The sequence below is a fragment of the Schistosoma haematobium genome, chromosome 1 (assembly GCF_000699445.3).
Source record: "Schistosoma haematobium chromosome 1, whole genome shotgun sequence".
Taxonomy (NCBI): Eukaryota; Metazoa; Platyhelminthes; class Trematoda; order Strigeidida; family Schistosomatidae; genus Schistosoma; species Schistosoma haematobium.
In genome coordinates this window covers 85,954,613-85,970,499 of record NC_067196.1, presented here as the reverse complement: position 1 = coordinate 85,970,499, position 15,887 = coordinate 85,954,613, and the positions used below count along the sequence as shown (strand labels likewise).

Below are 15,887 nucleotides of genomic sequence, written 5' to 3'. Positions count from 1 at the left end.
ATAATCAAATTGTTTAGTACATACAGAATACAAATAATACAATATAAATCTCTATAGGGATAAATAGAATAAAACTAAAATTTGGACAAGTAAATTACTTGATAAAGGAGAAATAATATTTACAATTAAGATTTCATTAAATCATTGATACAAGTTTGTATAGAATTAGTTGAAGTTAGAAATTAACACCGTTGGATGCCGGTTCAATGGGGTCTAGTGGTTAAGCGCTTGCGTGCGCGAGACTGATAGGTCCTAGGTTCGAATCTCGTGGAGGGAAGGGGCGAGATCGTGGACGCGCACTGCTGAGGAGTCCTACAATAGGACGAAACGGCCGTCCAGTGCTTCCAGGTTTTCCATGGTGGTCTAGTTTCAATTGACTCATGATCTCAAACATTGAAAGAATTTAAATTGTTTAATGGTTTTTATTCATTATTTACAATTAAGTAACTAGTAATATAGTAATAAAATATGTATGAGAACTATATAATGCAGATTTAAAAGAGTATAATTTTGTCTAAAGTATAGTGAATAATGTCTTAGATGAAATAGTTAAAGAACGTTTACTGTATAATGATATTGTTCAGTTGTAGAGAACGATGTAGATAAAATGTGATTATTTATAGTCGTAACTTTCGGATGTGCAGATGCAATTTTTTTCTAGTCAAACAATAAACATATGACGTAAATCTTAGTTAACCGTTGATCAACAAGTGTTTATAAATACGGTGTTCACACGTGCCTTCAACTGTAAAACAGATCATTGACACTAACAGCACACTACGCCTGTATGTACATCTTGGGAGTAGTCGATGGGAACAGTTGAAATGTTCTTATAATTCGGCTAGTATATTGATAGTGTTTGTAATAACTCCGCATGTAGTTATTTTAGGGTGCATGGGGTCAGAAACCTCATGCCGTAAAAAACAAACTTGCTTAGAAAACGCTAACCAGAATAAACAATTTAAACCAATTAAACTCTGCCCTTCGACTTCAAGGAAAAATTACCACGCCTCATGTTGAAAGCCCAGATTCTTCGGAAGTCACAATACCGATGTCCCTTCTAACAACCACAGCAACAATTGATATACGTACATCGAATGTTCAGACAATGTGGGAGACCGAAAGGACCAATCAAATAGCTATGGAAATGAGAAGATACAACTTGACGGTTCTCGGAATCGCGGAAACCCATTCGATCCGGAGGTTCTGTGATCAAAGAAGCATCACCATAAGCTATAGATCTCTATTGGTACCGATGGCAGTATTCAAGAAAGCAAGAACAAGAAGACATCAATCAACAACAGCCGAATTATAACAGAGAAAGCCAACGCACAAGTTGAGTACATAGAAGCAAAAAGCCAAGTGAACAACAGCACTAAAACTGACAAACACAAATATATGGAAGACCTAGCAACGACAACGGAAAAAGCTGCGACAGAACCAAATATCAAACAACTTTATAACACAACGAAGAAACCAACAGGGAAATAAGACAAAGCAGAGAAACCGGTCAAGCACAAGGAAAGAAAGACAATCACAAACATTCAATGACAGAGCAACAGATGGGTGGAACACTTCGAGCAACTCTTAAATACACCAGCTCCATTGAATCCACTGCATATCGAAACAACACACACACAGATCTTCCTATCGATCTCATTCTACCAACGATCGAACAAATCAGAATATCCATCAGACAAATCAACAGTGGGAAAGCAGCACGACCCGACAATATACCAGTCAAAGCGCTAAGGTCACGCATAGAAGTAACTACAAACATGCTCCACGTCCTATTGAGGAAGATTTGTGAAGAAGAACAAGTGCCACCGACAGACTGGAAAGAACAATACCTCGTCAAGATACCAAACAAAGGAGATATGAGCGAATATCAAAACTATACAGGAATCACACTACTGTCAGTACCACGAAGGATTTTCAACAGTGATGCTGAACCGGACGAAAGACTCAGTAGATGCCCAACAGGTTGAATCCCGTAAGGATCGGTCGTGCACAGATCAAGTCGCGACACTACGGATCATCGTCGAACAATCAATTGAATGGAACTCTTCACTATAGATCGACTTCCTCCATATATATACAGGTGGAAAGAAATGAACTTCGTCTACATCAACGGAACAAGAGAAACATGCCACAAAATCCCTAGCATTGCGCTTTACTTCCTCGGATAAATTTGGTTGAGACTTCTAGTGACAAATATTCATGTGTTAAAAATAGAAATCAGAATCTTACCTTTCTCAATTCTAACATACTTCGATGAAATGACGATCGACTATCTTGTAACGTAGATGACAACCTTTGGCTAGATGTGCGTGTTAAGCTGATGGGCGCTGATGTACTTATACTATCAGACGCCCTAACATCATAGGCGTTATAGGTATGACAACTGCTCACAGGCTGAAAAGGAAGAAACAAGATAAATAGTCCGATGACGTGTTTAGATACAAAACTGATTATTTATTGGAATCTTGAAAAATCAAATGTATCGTTAGCTTACTGACAGGCATTGAAAACTGGAAGAGGTATCCGTCTATTAATATGAAAAAAGGGTTTTAGTACGCAAGACATTGTTCCTGACTGTATTAATAAAGCTGGATAGTAAATTTACGACATTAACGTGGGAAACTGTTACTATGACGCGTCTTTTATTTCCTTGCCATTGCAATTTGCTAGTTAAATCCCATATTGGAGCATGGATAATAAGAAAAAAGAATACTTTTCAAAGAACCGAAACAACAAAAAGTACGAAAGTGGGGAAGAGTTTATATAGAATTTATGGGAAAAACATTTTCAAACTGTTTATCAGAACTGATTGTTCGAAAATGAACTAGTTAGCATATAGCAATAAAGCCTTGCATAGAAAATGGAATATTCAGCCTTCTCCTCAAGGGCTGGTATTCGTTCTGATCGATGATGTACTGATCATGCCCCCACCCTCCGCTAAATACTAGAATACCGTCGTACTTATCAAAGGCCAACAATCATAGTGTTTCTTGACATTAGGGTTGCATTCATCTCACTGGACAGGACTGTTCTCTGGGATTGCCTATTGAAGAAGGATGTTCCTGAGTTTACTAACATCCTAAAAGCCCTATATACAAATACCTCAGGCAGATTGAGGGCATACAACCACCTCTTTCCACTGTTCCACTCAAAGTGGGGTTAGACAGAGTTACCCAATCTCACCATTCCTCTTCAACTTTGCCATTGATGACATTCTGGAAACAGCTCTGATGGATGTAGGTAGTTGCGGTGTGGATCTGTTGCCTGGAGAAAGACTTCTCGACCTTGAGTATGCGGATGATATTGTCTTACTGTGCGATGATACCCAAACCATGCAATTCGCACTTAATCAGTTGGGACTTAGTGTCCGTGGATATGGCACGTACTTCGCACCTTCCAAGTGCAGAGTACTTTTACAAGACTGGCAGGACTCTGGTCTTGAACTCACCCTGGATAGTGAGGAGATAGTTGTGAAACAGTTTGTACCTGGGTAGCTGAGCAAGGGCTGGGGTTGGGGTGAGTGATGAGATCAATTCACGTATAGTGAATATTACCAGTATTAGCTTTTTTACAACTACTAGTACTACTATTTTATATCGACTAATAATAATGATACAAATAATAATAATAATAATAATAATAATAATAATAATAATATATCGTTGCATATATATATATATATATATATATACTTGGAATTTCCCAGAGGCAATTTTATTGTCTATTAGATTCAGCTAAAAAACTAGGAAGGATTGGATGGTTTTTCGCCTTATTTTGAAACCTCAAAAGGAGTCACGATGACCAGTAGAGAACTGAACCCAGATATGTCAGGACTCGTAGCGATCTGGCAAACCGTAAGTACAAGCAAAACAGAAGTTCAGCTTTCCATGGTTTTTGATGATTAGCTCAATGACAATCATTGATGTTAACTCTTCTAATCAGTTATCTACGTGCACATCCTCAAATTTAGACTAATTCTTAGTTTTTACTACTAAACTAATATCGAAGTAAATATCTGAGCTTCAATAATCTACTAATAAATTGTTACACAGCGAACCAAATGTTTTAAAATTCATTTAATATACATACATCAGGAACTGTTTTATGAAATATACATATATTTAACTTTCAGAAGGAAAGAGATAATAAAATTAATTCCAACTTTACGAGGATGACTCCATGGAAAACGTTTACAGAAAAATAATTTTCAATGAACAGATGACTACTACAAATTTACTCACAACTTGTTCCGCAACGCCAACCTGCTGATTCTGACAGGAAGATGGAGAACTGACTATTGCTTCCTCTACGGTGCACGTTTCCAAGGCAGATGCAATTGTTGTCGGTGGACGTTGTCTGTCACAGACAACTGGACTGGTAACTGGACTAAGAGGACAGGATGCAATATCATTGGAGACACCGTCTGCACATTCGTGGTGATGATGGTGGTGGTGAACATGATGGACATGGTGTATGTGATGGACGTGATGAATTTGACCGTTCTTGTCAATTATAGTAGTTGGATGTGCCCCAAATTCGATACCTTCAGTGCATTTTAAGACCTTTTTGTTGGAATCGACAGGAATCTCACAGGGAAGGTGAGAAGTAACTGAATTCGTAGTATCACAGTTGGAATTATTTTCATGTTCTTTAACCAGTAAGACATCAGGGTTTAGTGGAAGAATCCCCTCATTGAACTGAGGAGTAGTAACTTCATCGTTGTTTTGTTCTTTCCCGCTGTGGGGTTTCGATATACCCGAACAATTTGAACTGTTTAACCAACACCTATGGTTTTTGTGGTTGGGACAGCCACAAGCTGGAACTTTTGTAGATGATGAATGATTTCCCATGCAGGAAAAGCATTCTCTAGTAGAATCAAGGGGCTATTATTGGTAGAGAAAAACACAGTTGAGTGATTAATAGCCTCGAAGAAAAGAGATGCGTGTAGTAAAAAAAAGATGTAACACAAATGTAATTAAAAGGCTTGACTATCGGACATGTTATTAAAGATAATACTAATGATCACATACTAAGTGTACCTGATATTAGTAAATGTAACTCGGTAACTATCGATATTTACACACTAAACTGTGAACTAAATTTACTGAGACAACAATAATGGGTCCCTAAACTATTGAATCAGCATTGCCACCAACATACTGAGCAGTACAGGTGAGACTACTAAATTAAAGAGTAGTTGGTTTAGCCATCAGCAAAGAATTGATCACGTTTCCTGAAGTGTTCCAGAAAATATATTTCGACTGGGTTATTAAGATAACTAAACCAAACCATCATAGAAAAGTAGCAGCAACGATTTGGAGTGAGAAATAGAATTTGCCATGTTAGTCCCAGTCAGGATTAAAAACGCTTTTTATGACAAATAATTTTCAAGTTTTCCCAGTTATTCATAAATCGTTAAAAGGTCATATGTTTGAATTGTTACTTGGAAGTGGCTAAAACAGGCAATTTACATATACTTTAATGGATTGTGCAGAAAGTTGAGGATATCAAGTACTTTAAACAGATTTGTGACCGAAGAACTTGAAGTTAAGCACATAGATTGCAACTCAAATCTATTTACTACTTATTATGACATCTATCCATACCAAACTAGTAATTCGACAATTGTGTGAAGTACCTAGACTGCTGATGACTGATTCTTAGATTTTTCTGATGTTAAATGCGTGATTATCTAGTACTCTGTAGACACCTGCATCCACTGTTAATTTACATAACACTAGGCGAAATAAAGGTTGGTAGCGCTATTATTGCTGGATACTATCTGAAACCATCTGAAAACTAATTAATAGTAATAAACTATATTGTCGAGCTTAAAGAAGTTACCAGATTTGTGGTCAAATAGATCAAATACATTCAAACCATGACTGAGACTGGTAATATAATACCTTCCCAGTACTAAATGTCATTTTATTTCATTTGTGTGAAGTATCGTCTCTATATCTGAACACACAATGTTCGGGCACAGCGACGCTGATTCGTTTGGTGTCATTATCTTGAAACATCGACTTTGGTGGCTTGGACATGTTCTACGAATGTCATCCCAGAGAATTCCACGTCGTGCATTATTTGCCGACGCTGGGACTGGTTGGAAGAAGCGGAGAGGTGGTCAGTATATGACATGGTGTCGTGGTATGAAAGAAAGCTGCAAAGTGCTAGCTTCTGTTGGTCCTTCACGACTCCATGGTTGGGGTCCTAGAGACGTAACGCGTGGCTAATTTAATTCTAGACTGTAGAGCGAAGGAAAAACTGGACAGAAAATGAGTCCGAGTTTTTGTCAGACTCCAGGTGAATTTGAAGTCAATTCAGAGTAAGTTGCTTGTAGTAGCACGGAAGAGTAGCAGGAACTTAGTGATTATCCTCGAACCAGGTCAAAGATCCCAACCACTACCTACCTACCAAGGTTCGTGGATCCGGGCAGTATTAGTGACCCTCACAATATGACCGACAACTCATACTTCACAAAAGTTACACTAACACTTAAAAACATTTTCAGCAGTGAAATGACTGCTACAAAATACCAGCGAATAAACTACCGCGAACCATACATATTTTTTCCTCGGAATATTAAATACTCTCTTTGATGGACTATAAGAACCGTTCATGAAAAAAGCCAAAATATGGAGATAAATACTTACGTTTACGTGACCGGATACATAGGGGGAACAAGCACAAATCATTGCGAGGGCAGACTCTGGTCTTTTATGGTTTATACACATATTTGGATGATTTGGAGTCTGGTATCTGGACTGGGAAGCTCCTATAGTTTTGGATACATGTACCTGTTTTAATCGACCGTTTGAAGGGCTTATACTATCAAGGCGCTCAAAATGTCTTTTTGTTGTATCTGGACTGAAAAGCGAATTCCTACACTTAATAATAGAGCTCCGACTGTTTGCTGATCTCGGTGGAAGTGAATGATGGTCAACACGGGGATTCAGAGTTGCATTAGATTCACAGCCATTCTGATTATATGAACTAAATCTGACTCCTTCAATAAAAGAACTATTATAACTGAAAGAACGTTTTTGTTGTACGAAACGACCCCCAAACTTCTGATCGAAAATATCCGTCTTCCATTCGCGATCCCTTTTATGAACAAGCGGTTTCGGTCGCCTACAAAATCTATCTTCATTTAGATGAGGTAAAGTTTTTACATTTACAACGGAATCATCTGGTGGGTGGGGAAAATTTGTTTTAGGAGATTTGAAGCTCTTTGAAGCATGAAATATACGTTGGAAAGTGTCAGATATCCATTGTAAACTGCCGCACCTTGTTTTGTTTGTATCAACTTGCTCCTGGTGATACCGTGAAATCTTTCGGCCAGCAGAATGATCTGAAATTAAATTGAGACCACGATATTCTGAGGAAAAGCATCCTTGGTTCGATGCATAGCTAGAGTCTAGTTTATTACCACCATTAGGACCCCATATTTTTGCAGAGCAGGAACAGTTTGATGCTGGTAAGTCAGATGTTGAGCTCGAATCCCTTCCGAGCTCGCATAAATTAACTTCTTGATGTTTCAGGACTCCCTGACAGATATGTCGTTTTGTGAACCGTTTGCAAATGGATGGCTGTGTGATTTTCGCATTAGAAATATTTTTATCGAACGTAAACAAACAGGAATTACCATTCCCGTCAGATGAAATTTTACCTGGTCTACTTGTTTCACTTTTTTGGTGCGACGAGTACTGGAACTTCATACTGTTGCTGTTAGGTGTTTGAGGGCATTCAAGACATTTTTTGTAGTTTACACCTTCGTGATCCGGTAGAGAGTCGATTGGATGTTTCTGAGGTTTATCGATTGAATCAACGTCACATGTAGAGTGTGGATGCAAACCGTTTCGCCTGCATACCGCACAAACGTCTGAAAAGCGACCAATGGGCGAAAAATTCGGGTTTTCCAAGTTGATAATTGGTTCACATTTTATACATCTATGTTTTATTTGTCGAAGTGGACGAGATGTGGGTTTTGGAGGAAGAGGGGGGATTTGTTGAAAAGCTTTTGGTGGGATGGGAGGTGGATTTTTATCTGTCGAAGATGATGATGGAAACTGACCGACTCCACATTCATAATTCGCCTCCTCTTTAGGAGACACAACGGTATGCTTTTCACATGCACAAACTCCGGTCTCAAATTGCATGGCATGCTCAAAAAGAAACAATAGGGCGTGAACAAACAAAAATATCAATGAGATTTGAGGCAAGCTGACTTCTGAGTACTTTGGAAGTTGACTCCATTCTTAATAACACCAACTATAGTAACGCATTTGGATGTAATGCGCGCCCTGCGAGAACACGAGTATAAATGGTTCAAATGGTTGTGGACGGAATAGAAGAAGCTTTCGCTTAACAGGCTTCCGTGTCTAGTAGCAGGGGATCACCAAATCCTCCAGACAGGAACCTAGGTATGTTAACAATAAAAGAGGAAAAGAAATTGGTAAATCAGTGTGATGCTGTCCTTGGTCCTTAAGAATAGGTCAAGTTGCCTCTTGAAGGACTCCTGAGAAGTCGCTTGGACTAGCTCGGCTGGCAGCGAATTCCAGCTTTTTACAACTCTTAAAGAGTAGAAGTTATGTCTACACTCCGTCTTGCTATGTTGTGTTTCTAGTTTCTGGGTGTTACTCCTTAGGTTATTATTCGAACTAAGCTTAAGTAGGTGTTTAAGAGGGTGTCCAGAAGTGTTAAGAATACTATAAGCCATTAGTAAATCACCTCTAAGACGCCTATACTCTAATGGGTAAAGGTCTAGTGAATGGAGGCGTTCTTCGTAAGGCTTAGACTTGAGTCCTCGAACTGATTTCGTGGCTCGCCGTTGGATACGCTCCAAAGTGACCTTGTTTTTTTGGAGTGAGGGGGGGAGTACTATGTTTCCGTACTCTAAATGGGGACGGATGAAACTATTGAAGATTGTATGGAAAGTTCTTCCGTCAGACTGTCCAAAAATGCGCTTCAACGTTACCAGTGCAAGGTTTGCTCGGAAGGCATTTTTGTCACAGTTAGCGTAAGACTTTAAATCATGGGGCACCAGGACTCCTAAATCTATTTCGACTTGGGATACTACTAGGGAGGAGTTTCCTAAGATGTAACTGTAGTTTGCGACATGTCGCAGATGGACTACTTTACACTTTGAAGTGTTAAAGGTAAGTCCGTTATCGTCTGCCCAATTTTGAAGTCGAGTCAGATCCTCCTGGAGTGCCTGTATATCGTCTTGGTTGCGTATCTCTCTCCAAAGTTTCACGTCGTCGGCAAAAAGTAATAAGTCTGACGTTACCTGTTGAGGAAGATCATTTATGTAGATCAAGAAGAGAAGAGGCCCTAGCACTGAGCCCTTGGGGAACCCACTAGGACATTCCATAGCCTGAGATAAAGTGAAATTAACCCTAACCTTAAAGTGTCGATTATTTAGGTATGAAGTAAGCCAATCGATTAGAAGTGGTTTGATACCTAGCCGTTTGAGCTTACTGATAAGACACAAATGGTTAACCTTATCAAAAGCTTTTGAGAAATCAAGGTAAATGATATCAACCTTCCCCTTGCGATCGAGGATGCTTGTCCATCTGTCCACCGCAGTCAGCAGGTTGGTTATACAAGAGTAACCCTTCCTGAAACCATGCTGTTGGGGTGAGAAGAAATTTAAGGACAGTAGATAGTCGTTTAAGCCGTCGCATATCAGGGACTCCATGAGTTTTGAAGGTAATGACAGAAGAGCCACCGGCCGATAACTTAAAGGTTCATTGCGTCAACCACCTTTGAAAATTGGTGTGATGTGAGCCAACTTCCAATTTTCCGGTAATTTGCTTCGGCTTAGCGAGTGTGGAAACATTACGCTAAGCGGCGTTGCCAGGATTGAGGCTGCCTCCCTCAGTATGACAGGATGAACCATATCCGGGCCAGGAGAAGTATCTAGTCTTAAGTGCTGTAATCTCCGGAACACCAAGTCAGCGCTTAGGTCCACTTCGGAAAGTCCTGTGGAATTGCAGATGAAACTGTCGTCGGTAAAGTTGATGTCCGTCGGCTGAAATGTTTGAGATTAATGTGCCGCCAGAAGGTTAGCGGCGTCGCCATCGTTGTTGGTCGGGCCGTTAAGACATAGCAGTTGAGAAACTCCTGTTTTGGCTTGACGAAGAGAGGCTGCATAACGGAATAGGCTTCTAGGGTTAGAGGTAAATTTGTCCATAAGCTTTGTCTGGTACTGAAGCCTGTCTTCTCTTATAGCCTTCGTGCATATGTTCCTGATATGTTTATATTGCCTATACGCTCCGTCGTTATCAGTTCGTTTGTATTCCGCCCAACAGTGCCTTTTGCGGCTTAGCAGGCGAAAGGTACGGTTCTTGATTACTGTAGGTGGCTTGCAGCTTTTGGGAACCGTTTGAGGAACTGAATGGTTTGTAGCACATAAGAGCATGTACAGTAAGAAGTCCCAATGACCGTCCACATCGAGTTGAGGGTGAACATCCCAAACCACCTGTTGTAGATAGTCATGTAGAGCTGGCACATTCAGCCGTTTAAAATTCCAACGCAAATTATTGTTGGGATACCTTAGCTTAGTTTTGATGACAAAACTGAAGGCTATGACGGCATGATCGCTCTTTCCCAGAGGAGCCAGGATTGAGAGGTCGTCAACTAGGAATTCTTCGTTTGTGAATACACAGTCTAAGCGCGATGGTGTCTGACTGTTTCTCCAACGAGTTGCCGACCTCACATTTTCATATAAGCCCAAGTCACTGATGAGGTTGTAGAACCGAGCTTCAATTGAGTTGTCGCCTCCAGTGTACGTGTGTTCCGCGAAGTTGACTCTAGGGAGATTAAAGTCCCCTAGAATCAGGATGTGTGTGAAACCGAGACGGATAGGGCGGGATAGTCCTTCCAGCATACGACTATCGTACTCGATGTCGGCAGTTGGCTTCCTGTAAATGACTCCGACTAGACACCTCGAAGTACTAGACAATCTTACAGAGCACTATATGGATTCCTCAAGATTGTTAAACTCGAGGTTGTGAACTTGGTGCACTTACAAGCAAGAGCTTATGTATATGGCTACTCCGCCCCCAATTCCTGTTTTTCTGTCGTTGCGGAACAAAGTCATCCCAGGTAATGCTAACTCTTGGTCCGAGAACTGAGAAGATATCCAGGTTTCAGATATTCCTATCAGATGGGCCTTATTAGTGTTGCTAAGTTCACGTAATTCATCCAGTTTGTTTGGTAGACTCGCGGCATTCATGTATAAGCAGTTTATGATTTCAATTCGGAACTCGTGAGCTTCGTCCTGTTTGTCTGTTTGAGCCTTACGTGAATGGACAGGTAGCCCACCTATATGAGGTTTGCCAAGGTGGTAGGCCCTGTCCTTTACACGTTTTTTTATCATTTAGACAGTCCACAAGTGGAATGGTCAGCTCCAACTTGCCTTTGTGCTTAGTCCTAGCTTCATATGGCCTATCCGGGCGCATGTGGATTCCAGGTGGCAATCGGCGTCTGCTGGCACGGAATGCTTCCAGAACTGCAGCCGCCATGTGGGAAGATGGGAAGGTTATCTTCATTAGACGGGGTCTCAGATCACCGTCCTTCTTGGCTAGTCTCGTCACATGCTGAGTCAGTATAAGTTTGAGCCTCAAGGACTGTTTGATGAATTTCCATTCCCTGATGTCAGAATTTGATTGAGTAGGGTCTGCATTTTCCTGTATACCTTGCACAATTATGTTTCTTCCGCGGAAAAACTTCTCGCGAGATTCTTTAGGGATGTTCCGTATGATATTGCGCTCACAGTACGGTATGTCGGGCAATATTCTTACGTTACCATCGGATTTCAGCAAGTGACTTGCTAGCAAGACGTCCTCTACGTTGGTAGCATTCTTAAGTGTTACTCGGAGAAGCCTCGGATGATTTAGATGCTTAGAATCCTTTCCTCGAGTGAGCCGAGTGACCGTCAAAGGCTCTATTCTAGGAAGTTCGAGCTTCTTGTTCAATTCACCCCAGAGCATCCTGTCGTTTTTGTCCTGCAGACTGAGAGTGAAACTTGAAACATCAAACTCTGAGGTCTGCCCCTAGATGGTTACACAGCATTTCTGATGGCGGTAGAGAAGGATTCTCATCATTTTTTCTGAAACTGAATGTCAGAACGATTCAAGTAATAATAGTTAGTTTCAGTTTAGAAAGTATAAAAGGATGGGTGTTTTGTGTTTGTCCAGGCAAAAGTGGGTTTTCAGCTGATCCAGCTTTCTTTTTAGTGCATCAGCAGATGGAGCTGCAATCACATATCGGGGTTATGAGTTCTATTCGTTGTTGATTTTATGGGAAAGTCAATTGTCATCCGACCAGTAATTTGGTCTGGGCTTGTGGAAATTCTCAGTTTTGAAAGACAAAAATGAGGATGTATCAAGTGAGAATTATTCGTCAAATAATTTGTTAGCTGTGTTTAAGTGACCTATGATCTTTCACTGTGACAAAAGAGATAGGTTAAGCTCACCCAGACTGTCATTATACAAGAGCTTTGCGATTCCAATAATCAGCGTAGGTGTAGATCTTTGAACATTTTCCGACAGCTTACTACTTTCTTTCAGGCAGGGACCAAGTGCTTGTATTTCACATCGGAGTTTAGGACGAACGTATGCTGCATAAAAGGTCAAAAAGCTTTTAGCATCGACATGGTTAAGGGCTCCACGTGTTGACCATACGGTCATTCAGCTTTTGAGATTATTGCAAGGTAGTAAGAAATAGTTTTTAGGTTATGGCTAGGAATAACCTCTAAGTCACTGTGTGTCTGGAGAGTGGGTGACTCAATGTTCTTCACTGATTATGTATCAGTATCTTTATGACCGTGTAGGATTTAATTTGTCCTACAGTTATACTACTAGAACTGTAAACGCGATACTGTCGATCAGGGAGTCCATGTGAAAGCTATAGACAGAACAAGGACAGCTTGGCTTTAAACCTTATCTGTTTGTGAATGTAAAAACAATTGGATTAGTACAATAATTAACGAAATTACAGTCATTAAGTGAAATGAAAAAACATACCGAGCAGTATTGCGTGACTTGTCGAAAATAATAGAATTGTGAGTCACATTAACATAATAAGATTATAATGTCTTTCAATTGGTAGGTCACATGCGACAGGGATAGTCTACAGATACATCAAACCAGATCAACGTGGTGGGTGCCTAAACAGCGACTTGATTGGTTAGTTATAGACATAACAAACACTTCCCCCTCCAAGCAAACATAGCACCCAGGCTTCGTTACCGTCGCGCTCAAATAATCGTTCTCTCCCAGTAGGCACAGGCTCCGTATGTCCTGGCTGGGAGCTAGAGAGTGTACCCACATCATGAAATGAGTCGATAGTTGTCCCTATCTTTAAAAAGCGTTCACGTCGTTCATGTAACAACTATCGAGGGATAAGTCTAATTCCGATTGCGTCCAAGCTATTGGCTTCCGTCATACTTCGTAGGTTGTTCGAAACCCGAGAAAGATTGACTCGCGAGGAGCAGGCTGAGTTTCGTTCTGATCGATGATGCACTGATCATGCCCCCACCCTCCGCTAAATACTAGAATACCGTCGTACTTATCAAAGGCCAACAATCATAGTGTTTCTTGACATTAGGGTTGCATTCATCTCACTGGACAGGACTGTTCTCTGGGATTGCCTATTGAAGAAGGATGTTCCTGAGTTTACTAACATCCTAAAAGCCCTATATACAAATACCTCAGGCAGATTGAGGGCATACAACCACCTCTTTCCACTGTTCCACTCAAAGTGGGGTTAGACAGAGTTACCCAATCTCACCATTCCTCTTCAACTTTGCCATTGATGACATTCTGGAAACAGCTCTGATGGATGTAGGTAGTTGCGGTGTGGATCTGTTGCCTGGAGAAAGACTTCTCGACCTTGAGTATGCGGATGATATTGTCTTACTGTGCGATGATACCCAAACCATGCAATTCGCACTTAATCAGTTGGGACTTAGTGTCCGTGGATATGGCACGTACTTCGCACCTTCCAAGTGCAGAGTACTTTTACAAGACTGGCAGGACTCTGGTCTTGAACTCACCCTGGATAGTGAGGAGATAGTTGTGAAACAGTTTGTACCTGGGTAGCTGAGCAAGGGCTGGGGTTGGGGTGAGTGATGAGATCAATGCACGTATAGTGAAAGCCAGAGCGGCTTATACCAATCTGGGCCATCTTTGGCGCCTTCGTGATGTTAGTCTGACTGTAAAAGGTCGGATTTACAAGGTGCATCCACTCTTTGTGTTCTCCCAGATTCTAATCTTCTGAATTCTCCATGTCCTTTTTTTTCCTCTTTCCAAATTTATTTCACTGGATTGTACTCTTTAAATAACATCTCCAAACCTTAATCTTCTCTATTACTGAATCGACAACTGCATCTCTGTGCTAAGGTGGTGTGGCAACTCGAGCTGATGTACGTACGTACGAAGTTCTACGTTGTTACTGACTGACTGACTATGCTTGTGAAACCTGGTCTCCGAGTTGAGGACGTTAAACGACTCTCTGTGTTTGATCATCGCTGTCTCCGAAGGATTGCCGTCATCCAATGTCAACACCATGTTAGTAACGCAGATGTTCGGCATCGTGTATTCAGACGCAGAGACGATCATCCAATCGGTGTCACCATTTTGAAACACCGAATTCGGTGTCTTGGACATGTTCTACGAATGTCATCCCAGAGAATTCCACGTCGTGCATTATTTGCCGACGCTGGGACTGGTTGGAAGAAGCGGAGAGGTGGTCAGTATATGACATGGTGTCGTGGTATGAAAGAAAGCTGCAAAGTGCTAGCTTCTGTTGGTCCTCCACGACTCCATGGTTGGGGTTCGAGAGATGGTGCAACACAGTGGCTAGAGACGTTATCAGATATGGCTCAGAATCGAAGCTAGTGGCAATCTTGCTGTAACTTTCTTTTACTTTCTTCATGAAAAAAGGTGGTTGTGTCTTCCTTAACTGAAAGATTTCTTCCGATTGTACCTTTACGTTCCCCCATTATTCCACTACTATTATTACACTAACTCTGCCTGGAGTCCCTCTGGGGGCTACTGCCGTTCCCAAGCCCGGATAAAGGAGGGTTGGGCATGGGGTTAACGTCCTCATCCCGTAGAAAACTAACTCGCTAAAAAACGCTAACCAGAAAAAATTATTCAAACCTTTTAAACTCTGCCTTGGGAGTCAGAAGGTCTTCATTTAGAAGAATTATGACGCCTCATGATGAAAGCCGAATTCCTTCGGAAGTTACGAGGCCTATGCCCCTTCTGACAACCAGAGCGACCATTTATTTAGGTACATGGAATGTTCGTACAATGTGGGACACCGGAAGAGCCTTCCAAATTGCTGCAGAAATGAGAAGATACAACCTAGAGGTACTTGGGATCAGTGAAACACATTGGACACAAGTTGGACAACAACGACTAACTACAGGAGAGCTCCTGTTATACTCCGGCCATGAAGAAGAAAATGCACCACATACACAAGGAGTTGCATTGATGCTGTCCAAACAAGCACAAAATGCGCTTATAGGATGGGAATCTCATGGACCAAGGATCATCAAAGCCTCGTTCAAAACAAAGATTCGGGATGAGGAACAAGTACCAACAGACTGGAAAGAAGGACTTCTGATCAAAATACCGAATAAAGGCGATCTCAGCAAGTGTGATAACTACAGGGGCATCACTCTTCTCTCAATACCGGGAAAAGTCTTCAACAGGGTGTTCTTAAACAGGATGAAGGACTGCATAGACGCCCAACTTCGTGACCAGCAGGCAGGATTCCGTAAGGATAGATCGTGTACAGACCAAATCGCAACTCTACTGATCATTGTGGAACAATCAATTGAATGGAAT

General features: G+C 41.1%; 1 protein-coding gene across 1 annotated transcript in view; it reads right to left on the bottom strand.

The window, feature by feature from the left end:
• The window catches only part of SOCS7_2 (suppressor of cytokine signaling 7), a 38,112-nt gene extending 29,526 nt beyond the window's left edge, over window positions 1–8,586 (bottom strand). The window contains exons 1-3 of the mRNA XM_012937127.3: window positions 6,678–8,586; window positions 4,263–4,904; window positions 2,251–2,415 (exon numbers count right to left, since the gene is read on the bottom strand). Coding sequence (XP_012792581.2) covers window positions 2,251–2,415; window positions 4,263–4,904; window positions 6,678–8,183 — 2,313 coding nt within the window. The 5' untranslated portion in view covers window positions 8,184–8,586. The remainder of the gene's footprint in view (window positions 1–2,250; window positions 2,416–4,262; window positions 4,905–6,677) is intronic.
• Between the last annotated feature and the right edge of the window lie 7,301 nt (window positions 8,587–15,887).